General features: G+C 47.5%; 1 protein-coding gene across 11 annotated transcripts in view; it reads left to right on the top strand.

The window, feature by feature from the left end:
- OSBPL5 (oxysterol binding protein like 5) overlaps positions 1-24,611 on the top strand; it is a 1,112,782-nt gene that overhangs the window by 545,497 nt on the left and 542,674 nt on the right. For all 11 annotated transcript variants that reach the window (XM_069624153.1, XM_069624161.1, XM_069624156.1 and 8 more), the window contains one exon: positions 23,577-23,733. In XM_069624153.1, the coding sequence (XP_069480254.1) occupies positions 23,577-23,733 (157 nt within the window). The remainder of the gene's footprint in view (positions 1-23,576; positions 23,734-24,611) is intronic.

The following is a 24,611-nucleotide window of genomic DNA, read 5'->3' as shown; positions in this document are numbered from 1 at the left end:
TTTGTGTCCAACATTTGTCAGTTTATGTAGCCTTATCCTGACTGGAAGCTGACCATCTACAATGCTGCTTACTGTCCTACAGGTCTACAATGTCTGTAATCTAAGAGAAAGAGCGAGAGCCTGTCAACTACTTGTGTTCTTTCTTTAGTGATGCAGAAATAACCTTCTGCACACATTCAGCTAACATGGCCGGCCTCCTAAATTAATATGCAACTTCTCCAAATTAGCCCCCAGAAGAAGGAGCCAGCCAATCAGGTGCTCTTGAACCCGGGCTGAATCTCACAGTATAAGCCTGCGTTCCATCCTGATGTCGGCACCCATCACCATGAATCCACCCCATTCAGCCATCTACTGGCACACATCCCTGCCACCTTTCCCCAACTGCACTGTTCCCCACTGCACTGTTACCCTGCTCCGTGCAAGTCCCCAAACTGAGCCGTATTAGCTTTACTGGCCTCTGTTCCCAGATCTTCACCTGGCTCTGCCTCGCCCATCATAGAAATAGAAGACTGGTACCTCCAAGGCTGGCTTCCATTTCTATGAATGTGAAGAGGAATAGACCAAAAGAGACTACCACCTCCTCTGGTGAAGGACAGGTGAACATGTCATTCAGGGCCCATGTCCCGCCCTCCTGTCCAACATTGAAAAAGTGAGGAGCATTGTCTATTGAGGCAGCCACACCACCCTTATTCCAGGCAGGTGCATTAGGGAATAGATGTCATGTCAATTAAAGGTGGTAGGAATAGGTTCAAGGAGTACACATGTACACGTTTAAGAAATATGAAAAGTATTATATTACACACCATGAATAACATATGGATATATTTAATTAGCATAGAAATACTAAAGCAAAAGATATCAATTTTTTTCAAAAATGGATGCTGTAAGCATGCATTACAAATAAATACAGGCTTTATGCCGTAGACAATTTAGAAATGCTGAAGCCATCGAAATATTGGTTCAGGTAGGTTTTAGAAGGTAGAATAAGGGAAGGCCTGTTCAAGTGAGGCCTAACACACACACTTGAAAGCATTACATAGAAGAATAAACCGTTTTTAGTAATGTTTCTCAAGAGTTTTTAAAATAAAAAATGGCCTTGTCAGGAAAGTGAATAGATAAGGTAGATAAATTAGCCAATGATGACCCAAAAGCAAAGCCTCATGTAATTGCAGAGTTTTGCATCAGCGGGCATCATCTCAAAAGCTGCTTCTATCTAGCTCCAAATTGCAACACAAATTCCATGAGTCATTTGAAATTGATAAAGAACGAGTGTATGCTGATCTGCAGAGAATGAGTCATTGGGAATGGAAATAATGACATATTTTAGGCCAATGAGAAAGGGCAATGCATGTTATTAATAAAGAACCTGATCTATTATATTATAAGGTTCATATTGGAACAGAACTGTTGTGTAATGCCTTGCTTTCCATAAAAGTATGTTCAAGATGGACACATTTTGAGTCTTTTCTTGGTAACTGAACATCTTGTCGCATGAGAAACTCTCCCAGCTAAGCTGTAAAGAAATAAAGGCTTTTGGTTTTTTTCACGATTGGGTATCTCTATTCATGAATGGCTTTTATGAGTTACGGCTAAGAAATTACCCCTTTAACAAATGCATGCTGCAAGTCCATTTCTTTTTTTCAAAACACTATCAGCGCCGTGGGACCTAACCATGGGTGCTAATAGCATTACAAAACTGCGGCAGTGGGCTGCGTTAGCCAGTTATGGCACAGAGCGCCCGGCATTATAACTTGTGCCCTGGGCCATTGCCAGCCAGTTTGGATGAAACACCCAAAATGTTTGCAGTTCGCAACTTCAGCCTCAGAAATTCAAATCCATCCTCCCTCCCACCTAACATATACAAATATTACCCAAATATTTATTTCAAGCACAGCTACACAATATTGTGTATTTGTAGCTAGATAAGCAAGCATATGAAATAACGGCTTCATAAAACTTAAATCATCCTGAACTTAAGACAATCCTGAGACTTTTATTGAAACAGCTTTGTACTTGGGGAAGGGAGCTTAAAGAAAGCTGCAAGCTGAACAGAGCTCTGAACTTTGTGTTGAACACTGTTTTGTTGGTTGCTGACATCCCTACATCTTGTATAGATTGGTTGTGAGGGCAAGTGTAGGTTTTGGACACAGATTCCTAACTTGAACTTTGACTTTCCTTAGTTTTGTTTTGATAGGGAGATCCCACCATATTATAGAGCAAGACAGGCGTTTTCCATCCTGACTTTTAAGTCAATAAAGTTTTATTGTTAATTCAGAATCTGTTAAATCTGCCAAGATACCACCAAACTGTAATACTGTTACTGCCAGATTACAAGTGGAGGTGGCAGTGTAGTCACCATTGAATTGAAGTCCGTATGACTCCATGGGGGATTGTGGCAGAATTACTGTGGCAGTAATTGCACCAGCGGCAGTAACACTGAAATTTGACAGAAAGGTGGTGAATTTACCTCCAGCTCTGAGCTGAATCCTCCAACTTTCCACCAAACTCATAGTTTGGCAGTGCGGTAATGCAGCAGTAACGATATTACCTCTGCATTTTACCTTCACCGCCTAGCTCGTAATGAGGCCCAAAGTCTGTAAAGATGTGCAAATGAGACCTAGATGCTTTCTGGAGCATGCATGCTAGGAGCTGGTCAGATACATTGAAACACAAGCAAACGTGGAACCTGGCAATCTGACAGACATTACGAAGTAGAAGCTTTGGGAATTATCTTAAAGGGGAACAATAATGAGGATTGGTAAAGCCAATAGGTCTGGCTCTGCATGAGTATATGGTAAGGCATGTCTGTCCTGCGGAGGCTTAGGGAAAAGTTGTCCCCTATACAGGTGATTATAGTAAAACTCAATAGGAATGTCAACATTGTGGCATCTCATTGCCAAGCGTGTGTGTCTCTCTTGGATCTAGAAAAGCCACAGATAGGTCAAGCCATTGATTTTGATGAGCAAGAGATAACACAAGATAACACGGGGTTCAGGTCTCATGTACCTCACTGCCCCCCACTGTCGTGGCTCTTTTGTGGAAGACCCTTCCAGTAAGATCTGCTTACCCTGTATTTTTGTCAAAAGCCAAATGTCTATTTTAGGATGATTTTTCCCACAATCTCCGGGACTCCCAAAACTCTATTCCATGCTTTGTAGAGCTTATGTTTTTACCGAGAGTTGCATTCATCAACCTCTTTCTGACTTTGCACTTTGTCACCATAAAGACTATAAAGGGTTCTATTTTGCCATAGCGCTCACACAGGTTTTGTCTGAGACAGCCCACCGCAACCCACAACATAGCTTATGTTTGTAGCTCTTTGGTCAATTATGGGACAGCCTTAGGGATGCTGCTTAGCTTGGTGTCACTCTGTCCTTTTGAATGAAAGGCATGGTATGTTTCAGATTTTGGTCAGAGAGATATCCCATTATGGGCAGCAATGCACTATCGCATGGCTTCTCAGTGCTATGAGACTAGCCCAAGGGGCAACGTGCTTGCCTTGGAAGCAAGATGACAGGAGCAACACAGGTTCGATGCCCGGGTCCGCGCTTAGAAACCTCTGGGTATTAAGCGTGTTATAAATAACCTATCATATCATAAACACATGTCAGTTAAGCGCTTTAGCAATACCAAATTACACAACATTTAAGACACACACACTAGCATCTCTAGGAGTACATTCCTGTAGCAGCTTGTGATTGTGCGCCGATTATGAAAATCCCAGTTTTTCTTTTTTACTTATTTATTTTGGCTGTTTTGAAGTGCAGACCTACCCTCAAGAACCTGCAGTGTGTGCTACACAGAGGAATACATGTACATAGAGAGAGTTGCTGCGTAAAAAAATCAGGGAGGGTAGATTGGGCACTGTTTACGTATGTTTGTGGGGGAGGGGCGACAATGGGCAGAGAAGAGGTGGGTACAATGGCAGTCCTTCTTCAGGATATGAGGTTTGGTCCAGTAGAGGTGAGAGTGCTGCCATTGTTGGAGTGACTTGGCTTGGAGAGGTTTGGGCCAGGATTAATTATATGCAGAGTAAAGCCTTACATGTTTTTGTGACGTTAAACTAAGGGGCACCTCCAACAATGGCCATTTTTCAGAAGATACTTGTGCTCTCCCAGAGCTCATCCCCCTGAAATCATTCTGGGGTTCCTACGGCCTCGCAGCAGAAATCTCCCCCTCGCTAAATGGAGCTACAAGTAGCTGCTCTCCAAAGCATTGCCCCCTTGCCATTCACACAGTGCCAGAATCCACTTGGGGTGCTGTATTCATGCAGCGTCACCCACCCCCACACGCGCAAACACACACACACTGCATGGGCATTGGTGATCCATTTACTAAACTGCGCTGCTCCAATGCCTTTGGATACGCAATTAACACATGTACTCATTCACCAGAAAATTGGAACCTAACCGGGTGGGGGTGTTGCAAGAGGCCTAACATTGACATGCTGCTGTCATTTCAGCGTAATATTGAAATTCTAACAGTTCCTCCCCAGGTCACTAGATGAATGACTCAATCCCTTCCAACTGAGGGGGCGGGGGAGGCTAAAAATATGAGTGGTGTCCAGAAGTCTCTTTGAAATGTGATGAATTGTTGCATTTTGCATCGTGAGAGCCAGGATATCTTGCGTGGACCCAGACTCTGTTATGTTCAGCAGAAACACGTCAATGTGTAGTGTCAAATGGGTGGGGCAGTACATTCATGGCTACACGAGCCCACCTATGAGGACAGCACTCCCTATATGATATATGATATGGCATTTATATCGCGCTTCTACACAAGTGTTTCGAGGTGCGATCTGGAAGGGTAGCCCCAGCTTCGTCATTTAGCCCTTACCTACAGCTCTCACAGGTCATTAACTAGGAAGTGGGCAGAGATCAAGCCGAATCCAGTGTGCCTTGACTGACCATCCCATGCCACCCACACAAACTCCTTTTCTTTTACTGTCAGCATGCCTCTCTTCACCTTCCTGCACCTGTGGCACCCTGTTTTGGTGGGTATTTAAAAGAATCCACACTCTCCCTTGTGTAGTTCCTGCTCTTAGATACATTATGAATAACCCCTTGCAGGGTTTCTGCTTCATTCTGAAACCAAAGTTATGGAGCTGCCCGATAGCGTGTGGGTGGTGGCCATTTGGCAGTGGGGTATTTCATTTGGGCCTGTGGCGATGTGCTCTGTGGGAAAGGAGTTTGAGGCTTGCGGGAGCCGCTGGGATGGACCTCTGGTAGAAAGGACATGGGGCTGGTGCCTTCCCGATCGCCTGATTGATGCCTGACCTAATGGGTGTTGCCCCGTAAGGTGAAAATCTCAGGAGCCACTGAGCACAGCACCAGAGCAAGTTAGAGTGAGCTTTAAGAGAGCTCCCAGCATGCCAATGGACATGCTAAGCAAGGTGAAATGGGTTCCTGAGGCCCTCCTATTGGAAGGCGTCCTTTCTCAGAACTAATAGCCCCCGCCTCATATAACACTAGCATGTGTTCTATTATAATGAGCAGATTTTCTAGACTGTCCCCTTCCCTCATCTGGCCAATTCACAGATCCTTGTTGCAGACAGGGTACAATGTATGGATTTGAGAGAAAGATGGAGGTATTGAGAGACAGAGTAAGAGAGAGGGAGAGAGGTAACGTGACTGATGGTGGCCACGGAAAAAGAGAAATGTGTCCCGTCTGCAAGAAGCCGTTGGTGGGAGTGTATTGGGGACATGGCATTACTTCAGGTGTGATAAAGCTCATCTCTTTATTCCTATTCCAGTCCCACACATCAGCGGGTGACCACACCCAAAACACTTCAGCCAATCAGATCTTGTTTTCTCCCCTTAAGATAGCCTACCCCCAAGTATCCCCACCCAACCCACAGAAGCAGAGCAGCACTCCTGTATACTTCCAACCTGAACCCATCAACACCACAGGTTTTGCATCTTCCTCTCCCACTGTCCCCCTCAAGGAACCTCCTCTTTATTTGCTTACAGCGTCCCTAGCTGCAAGACCAGCATACATGGCAGAAGTACTCTATATAAAACAACTTTACATTATGTGCACACCAGAAGGCCAATAAGTCAAAGTTGATTTTTTGTCTTTGCAATGTGCTAAAATCTGCATATAGATGCAGAGTACAGCCCCCGCCCCCATATTGATGCACATGTGAGCACATTTTACCACCCACATGGGCAACTGTACCCAGTAAAATGCAGAGCAGCCAGCAGGAACATGTTTGTGCCACAGCTGAAATGAGGCATATCGTGGGAGGTGTGCCTGGAAATCCATGATTGGTTTACCACGGCACAGGACGTTATACAGATGAAAAAGTCTTTCCATCAGAAACATTTTGCCCATTGAAATTAGGCTAATCTGTTATAGTGTTGGACCAATACAAGTGATAAGGCTCGTTATTTCCGAGGTCAAACAGAAGGTGTGGCCTGCGGATAGAAGGCGGACTTGTGCCCCTCTAGTAGTTTAAGACACTGCTCAATCTTCTGCTTTTAGGGGGGCTGCAAAGGGATAGAGGTCTGTAGGGGCACAGTTCAAGGCGGCTGCACGGCTAATGGGCTTAGATCTGAGGGGCACATGGCCAAGCGGGCTGCAGAACTCACGATGAGGTAAGGGGATATAGCAGGAATGAAGTGAGGGTTTCAGGGCTAACTAAGAGCTGCTAGGATTAATGCAGTTGCAGGACCTGCTTAGTGGAACATCTGGATTGTACGGGGCTTGCACGTCTGAGGCAGGGGCAGGTGGGTGAAAGAGTGGGAGGAGCAGACCGTCTAAAGGTGGTGTGCAGTTTCAGGGAAAGTGCGGGTCTTTCGAGCTATAGTAGAGTGGTTTAATAACTGTAATGATACCAGTATCCTTCAAGTTTACAGAACCACAGGATGTTTCCAAGCTGAGGGTGCACTGCAAGTATCAAATTGTGATCATAGTGCCATTTAAAAAAAAAGAAGAAAATACACTAGGAATTTGCATGCTGAAAATACACTGTTAAAATAATTATGTAATTGTAAACTGCAAGCATACTTACTGTGTGCAATATTCCCTGAATCACTAACATTATATCACTTTCAAAGGACCCTATACTGGAATTGTGTAATAGCAAACTGGGAATATATTGGAATTGCGCACACTGGGATACTAAGAAAAATGGGGAAACGCTGCACTTACCAGATCTGGACTTTCCTGCCACAGGGAAACGTGGGAATATATTCTTGCTGTCAACCAGGGAGTTTGGTGGATAAACTGGAAACGCAGTGGAATTGTGCAAACTGGAATTCTTGACACGGAGAGAAGACTGGGATTTTCTAACAGGACATTCTCTAGCTAGGTAAAGTTGCAATTACTGGGATGGTGAAATCTGTATTGTGAAAACTAGGAAACGGGGAATGACAAACTAGGTGTGTACTATGAAAGTGGTTGAGTGGGCAACCGCTCCTTTCTTGCTATCTTTGTAATTCTTGGCGGCTTCGGATAATTAATCCACTATTTATGTAGGGTGCAGCCCACTAGTGTGTGCCACCGTGTAGAGCACAACAGTGAACATAAAGAAAAGGACCTAGGCTAATTAGCCATCTGTGTGGGCCGCACACCCTTGTTCCCACTAGGGGTTGTTTTCAATCTTATCGATACTTGTCGTATGTGAATAAAGGTAAAGGTGAAAATAACTCTCTTCTTCTTTTATTGTCAAGCAAAGTGTGTTTTAATTTCTTTTATAAAAACAAGTAAGCAATGATATTTGTCGGGCCAATGCATTTCGGACCACCTGTCATTCGTCGGGGCCTAGTCTAATTAATGAATTCGAGGGGATTGGGTCCTCCAACGTATTCCATATCTATGACCGTAATAACCGCAGCTCTGCTGCGGTTATTACGGTCATAGATATGGAATACGTCGCCAGACCATCCCATCGAAAGAACGTTACCAGGTAAGAGAGTAACTTGTTCATCGATGACTCGTGATCATACATTGATGTTCAAAGCAAATTTACTAAAGCAAGTGTGTCAAACAAACACATGTGTACATATAAAAAAAAAACATTATGGTGAGGAACAGGGTACCCACAGGAGGCACATGATACATATAGAGAGGAGAACATGTAAACGATATACCAAAAAACATTTAGGCAGGTCTTGCAGTGTCATCTAGGAGCAATTTTCGTTCTGTGCTGTGACCTTTATGTCTAATTGTGCATACTGGCTTCAAGTTCACAAATTATGGTTCATGCAATTATCATGTTGCACTGTTAATTCTTTATCCGTGGTGTCAGTTTCTGCTTTTAATTACGTCGTGAATGGAACGGCAATTGTAAAAATGCACTATGTGTCTAAATTACAGCGACTCGAGATCGGTGTGTTATTTCTGCTGATTGTGTTCAAATTCTCAGCAATAGAATAAATCATGCTGTCCCCTGACTGCCTTACCACTGTCATTTTTCAAACTGGTATTTAAAAGGGGGACTGTACTGGGGTTGTGAAAACGGGGAATATCAACTTGTTAGACGGACTTGATATATGCTGATATTGGCACTGGTTGTGCAACAACAGGGAGTATACTGGAATCATGTGATACTAAACTATAATAAGGGTCTAACTATAAATGGGGAGTATTTGGGAATGTATGCAAAGCGAGATTATTCCAACATCTTGTATGCAAGAGGTGCCAAACTGGGAATATGCCCAGACTCTCCACACTGGAAATATGTGGGAGTTGGCCAAACAGTGAATATTCTGGGAATGGCCACGTTGGGGATATAGTGGGATTGTGCAAACTGTGATAGTAGAAATGAGAGTAAATTGTGTTGCTGCAACTTGAGAGCATTATGGAACTGTTACAGTGGAAATACACCAGGATGTGGAAAACTGGGAATATACTGGGGTTGCCAACTTGAGATATGCAGTGGAAATGCACCTGGATGAGGCACACTGGATACACTGCGGTTTCCAAATGGAAGTATGAAATGGAAATGCACCATGAAGGGGTAAACTGGGGACATACTTGGGTTGCCAACTGGCAGTATGCAAGGGGAATGCATCAGGATGGCGAAAAACTGTGGGTGTACCAGGGTTACAACTGGAAGTATACAGTGGGAATGCACCAGAATGAGGCAAATTGGGGGTATACTAGGGTTGCCAACTAGAGGTATGCAGTGGGAATGCGCCAGTTGCTGCAAACGGGGGATATTCTGGAGTTATGCAATCGGAATGCAACAGGATGGAGCAAACTGAGGTTGCGAACTGGACGCATGCAGTCAGAATGCACCAGGATGAGGCAAGCTACAGGTATACTGGGGTTGCCAGCATGGAAGTAAGAAGTGGGAATGCACCAGGATGTGAAAAACTGGGGATATTCTGGGGTTGCTAACTAGAAGCATGCAGTGGAAATGCACCTGGATGAGGCACACTGGATACACTGTGGTTGCCAAATTGAAGTATGCAATGGAAATGGACCATGAAGGGGTAAACTGGGGACATACATGGGTTGCCAACTGGCAGTATGCAATGGGAATGCATCAGGATGGCGAACAACTGTGCGCAAGCAGGGTTACAACTGGAAGTATGCAGTGGGAATGCACCAGGATGGAGCAAACTGGGGTTGCCAAATGGACGTATGCAGTCAGAAAGCACCAGGATGGGGCAAACTGCAGGTATACTGGGGTTACCAGCTGGAAGTAAGCAGTGGGAATGCACCAGAATGGGTAACACTGGCGGTATGCTGGGGTTGCCAACTGGAAGTTTGCAGTGGGAGGGCAAACTGGGGATATATACTCCAGTTGCCAACTGGAAGTATGCAGTAGGAACACACCAGGATGGAGCAAAGTGGGGTGTATATCGGGGTTGCCACCTGGAAGTATGCACTCAGAATGCACTAGGAAGGGGCACATTGGAGATATACTGTAGTTTTCAACTGGAAGTATGCAGTAGGAATGCACCAGGATGAGGGAAACTGTGGGTATACTGTAGGTTGCCTACTGGAAATATTCAGTGGGAATGCACCAGGATGGGGGCAACTGGGGATATACTGTGGTTGCCAACTGGGAGTATGCAATGGTAATGCATCAGGATGGGGGACAGTGGGGGTATATTGGGGTTGCCAACTGGAAGTATGCAGTAGGGATGCACCAGGATGAGGCACACTGGGGGTATTCTGGGGGTTGCCAACTGGAAGTATGCAATGGGAATGCACCAGAATGAGGCAAACCGGCGGTATTCTAGGGTTGCTAGTATGCCATGGGAGCACACCAGGATGTGGCAAACTGGGGATTTACTGGAGTTGGCAACTAGAACTATGCAATGGGAATGCACCAGGATGGAGCAAACTGGGGGTTGCCAACTGGAAGTATGCAGTGAGAATGAGCCAGGAATTGGCAAACCAGGGATTTACTGGGGTTGCCAACTGAAAGTATACAGTGGGATTGTGCAAGGATGGGGCAAACTGGCAGTATACTGGGATTGCCAACTGGAAGTATGCAGTGGGAGGGCAAACGGGGGATATACTGCACGGTTACCAATTGGTCGTATGCAGTGGGAATGCACCAAGATGGGGCAAACCGGGGGCATACTAGGCTTGCCAACTGGAAATATGCAGTGGGAAGGTACCAGAATGGGGCAAACTGGGGGTATGCTGGGGTTGCCAACTGGAAGTATGCAGTGTGAAGGCACCTGGAGAGGGCAAACTGTGGATATACTGTGGTTGCCAGATGGAAGTATGTAGTGGGAATGCACAAGTATGGGGCAAACTGGGGGTATAGTGGGGTTGCCAACTGGAAGTATGCAGTAGAAATGCACTAGGATGAGGCAAACTGGGGATATAGTGGAGGTTGCTAACTGGAAATATTCAGTGGGAGTACACCGGAACAGGGAAAACATGAGATATACTGTGGTTGCCAACTGGAAGTATGCAATGGGGAAATTAAATGAAAATGAAATGATATTTAATTTATATCGTGCTCATACACAAGTGTTTCAGAGCGCGACGAGGCAAAGGGGAGGGGAACAGCGGAGAACAAAAAAAAACAATGATCTTACTAGTCTCAGTGACGTTAAGAACGTGCAAGTGCATGGGATAGGGAAAGGGGGAAAGTACATGGAAGGGGGAAAAGTGGAAAGTGTGGAACAGAGGAGAGAAACAGAATAAATATTAAGTAAAAATAAATAAATAAATCAGGCGATAGTGGTAGTGCAGCCAGCAGGTGGCAAGTGCTAGGTTAGTCAGATAGGGTATATCTGATAAGTGCAAAAGAAATTGGGTGGGGGGCTTTATGGGTTCAGATACAGACCCCAGTGCAAGTGGTGGCCCGGAGGCAGTGCAGGAGGGTGGCAAGGTGAGAAGGTACCTGGGCCAGAAGGACAGAGGGTGGCCTGGTACACGGTGCCAAGAGAGAGAACAGATCAGCAGGGGAGAAGAGGGGAAAAGGCAGAGCCGAAGAGGAAGGTCTTGAGGTGCTTCCTGAACTGGAGATGGTTCTCCTCAAGTTTCAGGGTGGCAGGGAGGCTGTTCCAAAAGGAGGCCCCATCCGAAGACAGAGATCTACCACTGGCATGTTTCTTTGAAAAACAACTGACCCTGAGGGAGTTGGAAGTAGAGGAGCGAAGGGCTCGAGAGGGGAGGTATTTACGGAGGGATAGTTGAAGGTATTTTGGACCCATGCCCTAGAAAGCCTAGTGGACAATGCAGAGGGTTTTACATTTAATCCTTGCATCCACTGGGAGCCAATAGAGGGATTTCAGAGCTGAAGAGATAAAATCCCAGGGCCTGAGGCCAAGGGCAAGTCTCCTAGTCAGTCCTGTTCTGGATTAGTTGTAAAGGGCAGAGAGTTGAGGCAGGTAGATTTGGAAAGACGCTGTTACAGTAGTCGAATCTGGAAAGAACCAGAGATTGGGAGACAGTGAGCTTCTGAAGGAAGGAAAGGAAAGGCAGAGTACCTCTGAGGATGTGAAGTAAAAGTTTGATTTCTTTGAGACATCGAGGGATCTGTGAGGAGTAGGACAGTGCCCATCAGGATGGGGAACACTGGGGGTATATTGGGGTTGCACACTGAAAGTATGCAGTAGGAATGCACCAGGAGGAGGCAAACTGGGGATATACTGTGTTTGCCAACTGGAAGTATGCAATAGGAATGCACCAGACTGAGGCAATCCGGCGGAATACTAGGGTTGCCAACTGGAAGTATGCAATGGGAGCACACCAGGATGCGGCAAACTTGGGATTTACTGGAGTTGGCAGTTGGAATTATGCCATGGGAATGCACCAGGATGGAGCAAACTGGGGGTTGCCAACTGGAAGTATACAGTGTGAATGTGCAAGGATGGGGCAAACTGGCGGTATACTAGGGTTGCCAACTGGAAGTATGCAGTGGGAGGACAAAAAGGGGCTATACAGCATGGTTACCAACTGGTCGTATGCAGTGGGAATGCACAAGGATAGGGCAAACTGGGAGGGTATATTCAGCACTGGTCTTTGGGCCGGCACTTTCCGGGTCCAGTTTCTGGCCGGAACTGGGGACCTGGCTTGCCTCAGCCCCAGCTTGGCACCTGGCATTGATGGCACCGGTAAGACAAGTGTTGCGGTATGGAGTGGGGGGATGGGGCCGGAGCCACGGCCAACAGATTCACGCAATGAGCAAAGTGATAGTCTGGCTCCGCCCCCCACCCTCTCTTCCCTCCTCTTGCGTGTGGGCCATCGTCAAGCAGCGCCTGGCAGTGCCCGAAGTTCCTTCTGGATATTCGGCTCCTTTTTTTCGAGCATGGCGAGAACTGTGATATTTGAACTTTCGGCTTACTGCACAAAAACCCAGACTCATTTAAAAGTGGAAAAGGTCGCTTTAATGTGACAGTCCAAAGCTTACAATTCAAAATGCTTAACTGGCTCCATGGCCTAACAAACTAAATAAATATTACAACAAACAATTAAATAATTAAACATTCTCCTTTTTCATTTTCATCTTCCCAACAATTAAATAAATAACTCCTCTATCTCCTCCCTACTTACCCCTTGGAGCCTACCGTCTCCTTGCCCTTTTCCCAGGCGTCCCGCTTTCTCCCAGGGGCCATGTCCCTCCAGGCTCAATACCTGCTCCCCCGGGGTGACCTGCTTGTGCAAACAGCGCCACCCCCTCCTTTCCCGTGTCATTCCCCATTGTGCTTCCCTCCCCTCACATCAAAAGGGGCCATGCCCCCGGCACCAGAAAAACCCTCCCCTGAGGAGTTCTTTCTGCCCCACTCCCCTTCCCCCTTTTTTCCTTCCTAACTCCACCTTCTTACCCAGTCTCCCAGCCAGGAACTCGGATCCGCCAGGTAATGACTATTCCCGTACATGGACAAGTGTACTCCGTCCTCTCTAAAAATACGGAGCCCTTCATAAGTTATGTCTTTGTGGTCCATTACCTGTACCGCCGCCGAGGTACAAAACTTGACCATTTCCCTGTTTATCCCTTTCCTAGTCTTCTCTATTGCTCCCTCATTTCTCGCCCCCCTCCAAACTCTCCGCGGCAACAACTTGGTCCAAACCACCTTTGCTTTAGGCCACATTTCCCTCATCCAAACTAAATCCCTCTTCATCTTCCTTCGCAGAGAGACCCCCGTATCCTTCACAAGGTCATTCTCTCCCGCGTGAATAATTACCACATCTGGAACCCCATAGCGTTCCCTCATCCCTGCTAATATAGGAAGCAGCTGATCCCATCGCAGACCCCCCAAACCGTGCCATCTCACCACCACCTCCTTGTAGCTGCACCCCAGCTGCCTCCCAAACACCCTTTTTTCCGCCTCCTTCCCAGCCCACTTAACAATTGAATGGCCAACAATCCACACTTGCGCCAACTCCCCTTCCTTTCGCGCAGCATCTGAAACAAGAAAATTAACAATCTCTGGCAAGTCAAAACATCACAATAAGAGCAGTCTTCCCTAAAAACCCTTTCCCCCAACTCATCACACATTCCCCTTATCAAAATCCCTGACGTACCCCCTGTATTTCCCAGACCTCCAACGCCCCAAGCTTTTCACTTTGTCTTCAGGAAATCCCAACCTACTGCCTTCAGATGCTGCGCCCATCCTAAAAGAATGAGTCCCAAAATCTTCAGCCTTTTCACCCACCACTTCCAAAGCCTTCCTCAATACCCCCAGCACATGTGCCGCTGCCACCGGCGACCCATCCTCATGCTGAAACACCAAGCCTGCCCTACGCCCACAACGCTCCTTCCACACCAAACCTACCTGTACTGGACATAAATTCCTACTCCCTCTACCCAGTAGAACCCATGAACCCCTCCCCTTCTGGTCAGTCTTGGATCTTCTGATCTTGATGTCCAGACCTTCCTCAGTAATTCGTACATCATCCCATTGTAGTCCTCCTACCCCACCTTTACCCCCTACAAACTCAGAAACCCTGAAGGCCCCAAAAAATAACCAAGTAAAACAAGTCACAAAAAGTTCCCCCTCCCATACTGACCAGCAAACTCCCCCCACCACCTCAGTCACCCTCTGCAACAATTCCGCCGATATCGGCCTCCTCTTATCCTTGTCCCTCTTACTCTCCCTAGCCCAACCTTCCAACATCCTATTTGCCATTTCCCCCCCACTTGGTTGAAAACCCCAAAACCATTTCCCATAGAAAGAAATCCCTGCTAACTTCCCCACAATCGTTGCCTTTGACCACCCCCTGTCCATACACCTCAAGAGAAAATTCATAACATCATCTCTCCTCCTCTCTTCCGCGTCCCATCTACCCTTCCAACTACAAGCTCCCCCTCTAATAAAATCCTCCCAGGCCCTCCTATATGCCTCCTTAGATGCCGAGGCCAATGAACCCTCCACCAGTGCAAGCGCTCTTAGCTTCCTATCTTCCACAGCTCCTCCGGAATCTGCTGCCCCTCCTGCTCTGCATCTGGAGCCAATCCACGGAATCTCTGCCATTGAAAACGAGATAATGCATCAGCGATGCCATTATCCTTCCCCGGCACATGTGTTGCCTTAAACACCACATTCCATTCCATGCACCGCAGCACAAATTCTCTCATCAATCTCACCACCCTCTGATCCTTAGCTGACTGCCTATTCACCACATGAACTACGCATTCATTGTCAACATTAAAATTCACCTTCTTATTCTGAAAATCCTTCCCCCACAACTGCAATGCAACTAGAAGTGGAAAAAATTCAAGAAATGCTATACTCCTTCCTTCCTTCAACCACCGTACTGGCCATTTCTCTGCACACCACTTTCCTCCCCAGAAAACTCCAAAACCTCCTGCTCCTGCTGCATCAGAAAATATCTGAACTTCCCAAGTCACCGGGTCTCCCTGCAACCACATTGTCACTCCGTTGAAATTCTCCAAAAAGCGCAACCAAATTCTGCAATCCTCCCTCACTGCCCCTGACACTCTTATTCGATGATGTGGGCACTTTGCTCCCGCCATAGCCCTCGCCATGTTCCTGCAAAATGTTCGCCCTGGGGCCACCACTTTGCATGCAAAATTCAAATGCCCCACCAAACTCTGCATTTCAACCAGCATCATTTTCTTGGCCACCACCGCTTTTTCCAACAAAACCACCAATTTGCTCACCTTGTCGTGCGGCAAGCGTGAGGTCATGGCCACTGAATCCAACTCAATTCCTAGAAATGTCAATACCACTGCCGGCCCCTCTGTTTTATCTTCCGCTAAGGGCACCCCCAGCTCCTCCATCAGCTCCTGAAAGAACTGTAGCATTTTTTTACAATCCTCCACTCTTTCTGCCCCGCTAATGAAAAGAAAATCATCCAAATAGTGCAGCACACTCTCCCAACCTGAACTAAATGAAAAGACCCACTGTAAGAAAGAGTTGAACCGTTCAAACAAAGCACAGGAAATTGCGCACCCCATTGGCAAGGCTTTGTCTATGTATATACCTTCCTCAAACTGCAAACCCAACAACCAAAAATCCTCCGGGTGCACCGGCAATAGCCTAAAGGCCGCCTTGATATCCCCTCGCCCTTCCTTCCTTAACAGTTCCACCGCCTGGTCAACACTGGCATACACAACTCCGCACTCTTCCGGAGCAATAAAATCATTAACTGACATAGGGCCTCATTACGACCCTGGCGGAGTGGGTTTACGCCAGCGTTATTCGCGGCGGACCCGTCCGCCCTACTACGAGTTTCCGTAGCGCCATGGAGCGTTTTCCGCCTGGTTTTTCCGGGCGGAGAAATCCATGGCGCTACGGGACCTTGTCGTTAATTACGCCACCGTATTTTGAGGTGGCGTAATTAACGCCTTCCCCACTCCCATTATACCCTATGGGGCAAAAATGGGAATGGGGAAGGGTAAAATGGGGGATGGGGATTTACCGCCCCGCCAAGGTCGGAATGGGGCGGAAAATCCGCCAACCCCCATGGCGCTATCGGCAGCTTTCCGCCGTGCTCCATGGTGCATTTTGCACCGCGATTTCCGCCAGGGTCGTAATGAGGGCCATACCCTCCGGCCATGACAAATGATGTATCAGTCTGAACTCCCCTGGAGCTTTCTTCGGCACCACCCCCAATGGTGATATTACTAAATCCCCCGGCAAGTCAACAAATGGGCCCACTATCCTTCCTGCCTCTATTTCTTTGGACAATTTATGTCTCACCACGTCAACATTTTCTCTTGCTGACTTCAAATTTTCAGCCCACCTGCGCACTCTTGGGCCCTGGTACCCTAATCTGAACCCCTGACCGAAACCCTCACTCAAGATCTTCGCCCCTACTCTGTCCGGATAAAATTGTAACCATTTTTCGAGCACCCCTACTTTAATTGGAGTAAAAGCTTTTCCCCACAACCCCTCTACCTGTCCCCCTCCCCCTGTCCCCTTGCTGGAAACACTGCGTGAGAGGGTGTTTTCCACCACACTTGCTACACTTGTGCCTGAACCTACACAGGGTCCGTGCACAGCCATCCTTATTATACCCCCAGCACGCTGCTGATGACTGCCCCCTACCTCCTCCCCCCGCCCCTTCGTGGGCGGGGCGACCAAGAAAGGGCCGGAAAGGTACGGGTAGCCCGCTCGCCGTGTGCAGCGTCGGGGCAGGCCTCGTTGGAGCCATCCATTGCAACCAAAGATCCATATCTATCTCCCCCCAGACCACCTGACTGTCCTCCGCCAATCTCGCTCTGAATTCCTCATCATACCTCACCCATGCAAAACCCCCAAAACTCGTGAAAGCCTTCCTAATAACATCCATATATTTAAGCAGAGCCACGCCAACGCTCTGGAAATTTTTCACAATAAACGCTGGCATAAATGATAAATGCCGACGTCCAATTCTCAATAGTCACCGGGACCTTTGGGCGCGACGCCAGTTCCCTTTCTTCCTCTTTAGACCCCTCTTTTGCTCTCACTTCCCTATGCAGTAATTTGAACACATCTACAAACTCCCCTGCCTGAATCTTTTCCCTTGTCGTTGCCATCAAGTGTGCCCCCAATGGTTTTGTTATCCCCATGTACGGCAATTTTTTCTCCTTCCCTTTCACTTCATTCTCTTTTTTATTACCAGCTTGCACTTCAAGCACCAATGGCTCCATCGCCTTGTTCGTTTGGACCTCCACTGAGCACATGCTCTTTTCAACCCCCAAGGCTCCAATGGCCTGCACACCAGCTTCTTTTCTTACCCCATGCAAACTCGTCCCTTCATTCCCCGTTACCCTTCTCGTGACCTCCCTCTGCCATGCAGAGGACCATTCCCGTTCCTGCTCACCTCTTTCCACACCCGCCGTCTGTGGTCTGGCGTCCTCCCCGATGCTCCTCATCTCCTTTCTTAGAGGGCTCCTACTGCGGGGACAAAACATGTCAACAGACTCACCCAGCCAATAATTTCCCCAACCCCTTACCCCCCTACCCCCCTGCCTTTCCATATCCCACATCAAACTTCTTTCCTCCTCCCCCCTTTCCCTTGCCGATCTATGACCCTCTGCCTCCCACTGCCCCACATATTCCTCCAAACCAAATTCATCATCCCTTATGTACCACTGCTGATGCGAGCTCCTGCTCAAGTTGAGGCGATCTTCTTCTTGCGAGCCCGGGGCGTACGCCCCGTCACTCCTTTGACGTCTTCTCGGCGGGGCCGGGGGACCCCTGCCTGGTCCTCTTCTCTTGGGCGAGGCGTTCCATCCTCCACCCCGTATTCCTCATTGCTAGGGGCCGTGCTGCACCCTCTAGGCTCACCTTGTGCCGATCGAGGTGGGGCCGTACTAAAACCCTCAACCTCACTCTGACCAGTGGGGGCTGCGCAGCGCCCTCCACCCTCCATCCTCCTACCCCTGGGGGCAGTTCCGCGCCCCACTCTACTTTCCTCCATTGATGGGGACCTCTCCCTCCTGCACTCTTCTGCAAATATTTTCCCCCTCTTCCCCTCTGCCCTGCCACCCCCCTCAGCATCCCCTCGCTCGGGTCCCCAAGAGCCCTCTCCATCTGCGTACTCCCTTCTTCCCTAGGGCTATTACCCACTCCCTCTCTCAGAGGCTCCCCACCTGAAATCATCTCTCCCTCAGACGCTCTCCTGTCTATCTCCCTTCTCCTCCTCCTTCCCCTGGATTCCCATACCTCCCCTCTCCCTGCCGCAGGGGTGCAAGCCACCACTGCCGCGAGAGCCCCATCTGCCGCTGCTCTCCGCTGCGGCCTCCTCCCACTTATCTCCCCCTCCCCCGTGCCCTCTCCCCCAGTGACCTCCCCAACTGCCCCTTCCAATTGGGCCCTAGATGCCCTACTAATTATCTCCAAAGCCTCCTTAAGAGCCTTGGCATCAACCAACCCCTTCCTATTGGCTCCCTGACCTACCATCATGCACTACTAATGACTTGTTTGTGCACCACAAATATATATATATACCCCCTTAAAATTGACCTAGCAAAACCTAAGCCCCCGAGCCGAAACTACCCGTGGGAATCTACAAAATAGAAACTGCTAACTTTGAACTAAGCTTTTTTTTTTTAAATTTTATTTTACCCCACTAAATACCCCCAAAATACTACCCTATCCCTTGTAGCCCCCCGCCCAGGCAACCAAGTGCCCCCCGCTAACGAAAAAACCCCACCAAAATCAACCTCACCACAATAAATTACTGTTTCTCTCCCTGTCACACTGCCCCCTGGCGGCTAGAGAGCGCCACCGCACCTCGGGCCCACAAAAATGGACGAGGCCCCTTTAAGTAGGAGCGCTCTGCCCCCTCTGTCCTTCAACGGACACCGCACTCCCCGATCCCCTCTCCCTGCAGACACAACACGGGACCTAGGATCCCGTATCCACCAAAATGATCCCTATCACACCCGCTCCTGAGCGGATGCCAATTCGAGGAAGCCTGATGCTTCCCAACACCCCGCCCCCCGCCGGCGAGCAACGGAGCACGGATGCTCTTACACTAACTTCCCCCCTGCGCGCCCACGGCAACCCGCGTCCTCGGACCAATAAAAAAAAACCCTACTGCTACGCGGACCCGGAGCTAGGGTAAGTAGCGGGGGTGTCTTATTTACGGCACCCCCAATAACCTTTCCCACAAAATTGTATATATCTGCTAATCTAATCTAAATATTATATATATATATTTTTTTTTTTTTTTTTTTTAGCAAGCTATCTGACCGCCCACTCTACCAACACTACCCTCTAAATCACCCACCTCACCTTTTCTACCCCTCCACAATCCTAGGCCCAGCTACACAGGGAAGGCTCGGGAGCAGGCGACCAGGACAATGTTAATGTTAATGTTAAAGGTCATTTGTACCGCGCACTATCACCACCGGAGTGGTCCCCTGGCGCTCTGGCGGCTCTGAAAGAGGGGGGGGATGGTGGGTTAGTGGGTGGAGGCTGGAAAAGTGCAAGATTGCAGTGATGTGCTGTTGGCAGCCTCAGCCCGGTGGTTCCGTCGGCTGGGCCTGGGGTGTATGCGGCCTGTAGTCGTCGTGTGCTGATGTGCGAGTCTATGTGTTTTTTTTTGTTTTGTTGTTGCAGTGTAGTGAAGTTCGTGCGGTTTGCTGCGCTAGAGGTTTGTGGTTGTGTTTGGTTTGGAGTTTGAGAGGTGTATGCAGAGAAGGAAATTGTTAGTGGTATTCGTTAGTCATCTCTATCCTGGACTGAACCGTGTAATCTTACCCGACGGGATGCTTGTACACCCTGAGCCTCAGGAGGTATGTGCCCGATTTTCCATTCGAGGCCGTTTGAGGATCTAGCTGCCCCCTCCGCCCGCTCCCTTAATAACCTTGCATGCTCCTCCCCCCCTCCACATGACTAGCGCCGCTGCTAGTGTCCATACACCCGGTTGTGTGGTGATTGGTGGTATATTGTCTGTTCCACAGCCTCGTGGGACCTAGTTGTGGCTTCAAGCCCTAACCGTCGCCTGGCTCCCGAACCTTCCCTGAGCCCCTTAAACACCCCGGGAGTCACTCTGCCTCCCACGGCCACTCGCTGGCCGTGTGCAGCGCCCCCCTTTCGCCACCTGAAAGGGCTTGTCTCCACTGATCACTGAGGCATCTTTGTCCGTGGGCTGCTACTGCTGCAGAGGCATGATGGCGGCAGCTGCAGATTGAAGCCGGACAGTCGGGCTCAGTGATTTAATCTGCATCTGGCGGATTACACTGCCGAGCCCCCAGCTTCGCAGAGGGAAGGTTAACACACGGGAAGCTGGGGGCTTTGCTGAACTGTATTCTGTAGTCTCGACTCTTAGGGAATGTCATGTCACAATTGTATACCTGTTGCCTACCATATTTAACCTTATGTTTATAAGAGATGGCTTGAAAACCATAGCAAGGTACGCACACACATATAAAAACTTAAATACATTTGTGTGCGTACCTTGCTATGGTTTGTGTACTTTTAAAACCTTGTTTTATAAAGCAGAGCATTGTTGAAAGCCAAACGAAGGGGTGAGAAGGGGAGATGATGAGAGTGCAAGTGTGTCATGTTTTGGGTGCACCCATGCCATGGGAGTGATTTAAAGTAGAATTGCTGTACAGTGAGAAGTTTGGAAAGAAACATCATGAAAGAAATTTCACAATTTTTAAACTTTTATTTTCAACATTTCCTTTGAGCGGTGTTCAACTGCCAGTTCTGCCCCCTCTTAACTCCACCTCCTCGGAACTCCGCCCCTCTCCCTAACTCTGCCTCTTGTGGGATCCCCCTTCACATTTTTTCCATTTTCACCACTGGGCATACTGGGGTTTCCAACTGGAAGTATGCAGTAGGAATGCACCAGCATGAGGCAAACCGAGGGTATACAGGAAGTTGCCAACTGAAAATATTCAGTGGGGATGCACCAGGATGGGGCAAGCTGGGGGTTTACTGAGGTTGCCAACTGGAAGTATGCAGTGGGAAGGTACCAGAATGGGTCAAACTGGGGATATACTGGTGTTGCCAACTGGGAATTAGGCTGTGGGAAGGCACCTGGAGAGGTCAAACTGGGCATATACTATGGTTACCAACTGGAAGTATGTAGTAGGAATCCACCAGGATGAGGCAAACTGGGAGTATACTGGGGGATGGCAACTGGAACTTTTCAATGGCAATGCACTAGAATGGGGAAAACTGGGGATATACTGTGGTTTCCAACCGGAAGTATCCAATGGGAATGCACCAGGATGGGTCAAACAAGAGATATGCCAGGTTTGCTGACTGGAAGTATGCAGTGGGAATGCACCAGTGTGGGGACAGCTGGTTGATATACTGTGATTGCCATTGGGAAGTATGCAGTGGAAATGCACGAGGATGGGACAAACTGGGGTTACACCAGGGCTGCCAACTCTAAGTATGTAGTGGGAATGAACCAGGAATTAGCCAACCAGGGATATACTGGGGTTGCCAACTAGAAGTATGCAGTGGGAGTGCACCAGGATTGGGCAAACTGGGGATATATTGGGGGTTGCCAACTGGAAATATTCAGTGGGAATGCACCAAGCTGCGGCAAACAGTGGTGGCCAGCTGGACGACTGTAGTGGAAATGTACCATGATGGGGCAAACAGGGCATATTCTGTGATTGGGCACACTTTGAATATGCTGAGAAAATCAAAATGGAGGTTACTAGGGCTGTGCAAAATAAGAACGTCAACATAGGATTATACAGGGACTTTGGGAACTGGTATTGTACTGAAATTGTCAAACTCACAGTATTTCACGACTGTGCAGTCCTGAAATGACCCACAATTTCCAAAATGAGGTTTTACTTGCATTGCGTAACAGTAAACTGGAAGCATACTGGAATTGTGCAATACACACTAGGATTGTAAAACTCAGAATATACAGAAACAGAGCTACCTTGGAGTATGATCATGTTGTCAGTCTGTAACTATACTCAGGGTTGTACAAAATTGGATTATATTATGGATGGTCTTCATTGGAATATACTGGGATTTTGAGAGCTGGGAGTGTAAAGCACTGAATATACTGGAATCTTCAAAATGGGAGTGGAATGAGATTGTCAAACTGGGAATGTAGTTGGATCATGCACATTTTGATTATACTGATATTGGGCCCAGTCCATCCAGTCAAGCCACTAACAATTCTTGCCGAGGGCAGAGTCTTTATGGTGGTGCTCTCCACAGGGTGCAGCCTTGTGGCCCCACCATTAATTGGACCACTTCAGGGACCGTTGGCCTCTGCTATTTATAGAAGCAGAGTGTAGATGCTTCTGGGAGAGGTCAGTCAGGGCAGAGCAATGATGGACTACCTGAGATTATATAAACCGACCTTGATTTACCACTATGACATAATGGAAACTAATGGTGATGTACAAAGTGCCCATACTTTAAACTGGCAATGATGTGCCTACTGATCATAGTGCAAACCAGCCATGATGTGCCAATCATACATATTGTAAACTGGAAATAATGTGCTAGCTGGGTTCAAATAAACATAGAAAACAAAGGGAAAAATACTATATACATCAGAATATGCGTGCCTTACAGATGTATTTTAGCCTACTACATTAACTATATTTTTTACACTTCGTTTGATCTGATATCCCATAATTCTTTTTCAGCATCAAGTGATACAGAGAAGGGAGGGGAGACCAAGAAATAATGTGGACTATTTATTTATTAGTTATTCTCCCTGGCCACTAAACAAAATTTCATAAAATCATTTGGAGTTTATTGAAAATACTGTTCCTTGTCCCCGGAATAGACGCTGTGCCAACAATCCCAGTGTGCTCAATAATTCACGCAAACTCTCTTTTTATTTATTGTACTTTTATCATTATAGAAAGAAATACATTTGCTTAAAATATGCATTGGTAGCAAATTGTATATTAGGTCCGCACTCAGTAGCTACAAAAGCAAATCCTCAGAGAATTTTGCGAAATTGTAATCTATTATTCCTTCAAGAAGTAAAGACCCCCATGGGGAGGAACAGAGAACAAGCCTTGGGGCGATAATTGGCATCACACCTGCATCCATGTAAAGAATCTGTCGCAGAAAGATCTGCTCTCACCGACTGTCCATGCGGTTCTTCCTTGAGTTCTTGCAGTTTCGCTGCCATTGGATGAAGAATTCTCTGTGGGATTCCTTCTTGTAAATTGAAGTTACCTTTTATTAAATATCTGAAGGGCATAGATGAAACACAGGAAATCATTAATCCTCATTTCTATTCCTCGGTTTCAGAAAACCCCGACAGCTCAAACGATGAAGGAGGAGAATTTTCTTCGCCGCAGGTTCTCGCACTGTCCCACAGCAACGACGCCTCCGAAAATTGACCCTCGTAAGCTGACGCGGAATTTATCCTTTGGAGCTGACCATGACATTTATCCACTCAGTCCAGGTTAGTGAAATTGGCTCATAAAACATAGATATGTGTTAGTGGCTTAACAGCTTGTGACTCCTCTATCAGGTCTGCATATGAACGTATTGTGCTGTGTAACACAGAAGTTCTACCCTTACAACAGTAAAAGCGGCACAATTGCATTTGACCAAACAAATTTCTCTTCTCTTATTAAGGATTATTGACAAATCGTGTTTCTAATGGCATGCAACATTTGCTGTGACTAGTATATTGTAGGCCATGGGATCATCTAAATTAATTTCTCAAAGTTGCTGGAAATTGAATTTCGTTTTCATGTGCCTTTCTTTATTTGGTTGTGCCACTATAGTCTATATTGTGCCAGTGCACTGTACAGCATGTCACACATGTGGTTACAGATGGCCATTACAGCCCAGAATAAAGGTTTAGGTCAGTGGGTGCATGTGGATGAGCAGAGGATTATATGCAAAGATCTACAGGTTGGCCATTACTACGGGGTTGCTGGAAAAACCTGCCGGTAGGCGGCGGACTGCCAGCAACCCCATAATACTGTTTCCACCGCCCGACATCCTGGTGCCAACGGGATATTATGGCAGGTGGGGAAAATGGTAAATCCCTGTTGCTAACGGTGCCAGTTCTTTCGTGAAAACACTGCCAGTAGGGGCCTGAACCTCCAGTAGGTGTGACTCCTACTGGCAAACTCTTAGTTTGGCGGTCCGGAAAGGGAACCGGTATGTTGCTACCGGCACACTTATTTCCGCACCGCCAAACTTGTATGAGACCCATTGTCTTGTTGACGGTTGGTGGAGGTAGGGGGTTGGGTAAAAAGAGAATGTGAAGAGATTAGAGTTCAATATGGCATTTAATGGGTCTGTGGGCCTTTGACAGGGTTGATAGGA

This window comes from Ambystoma mexicanum, chromosome 11 (assembly GCF_040938575.1).
Source record: "Ambystoma mexicanum isolate Mex_15411 chromosome 11, UKY_AmexF1_1, whole genome shotgun sequence".
NCBI classification, from domain to species: Eukaryota; Metazoa; Chordata; class Amphibia; order Caudata; family Ambystomatidae; genus Ambystoma; species Ambystoma mexicanum.
Note: the sequence above shows the minus strand (reverse complement) of the source record. Positions and strands in the feature narration are given on the sequence as shown.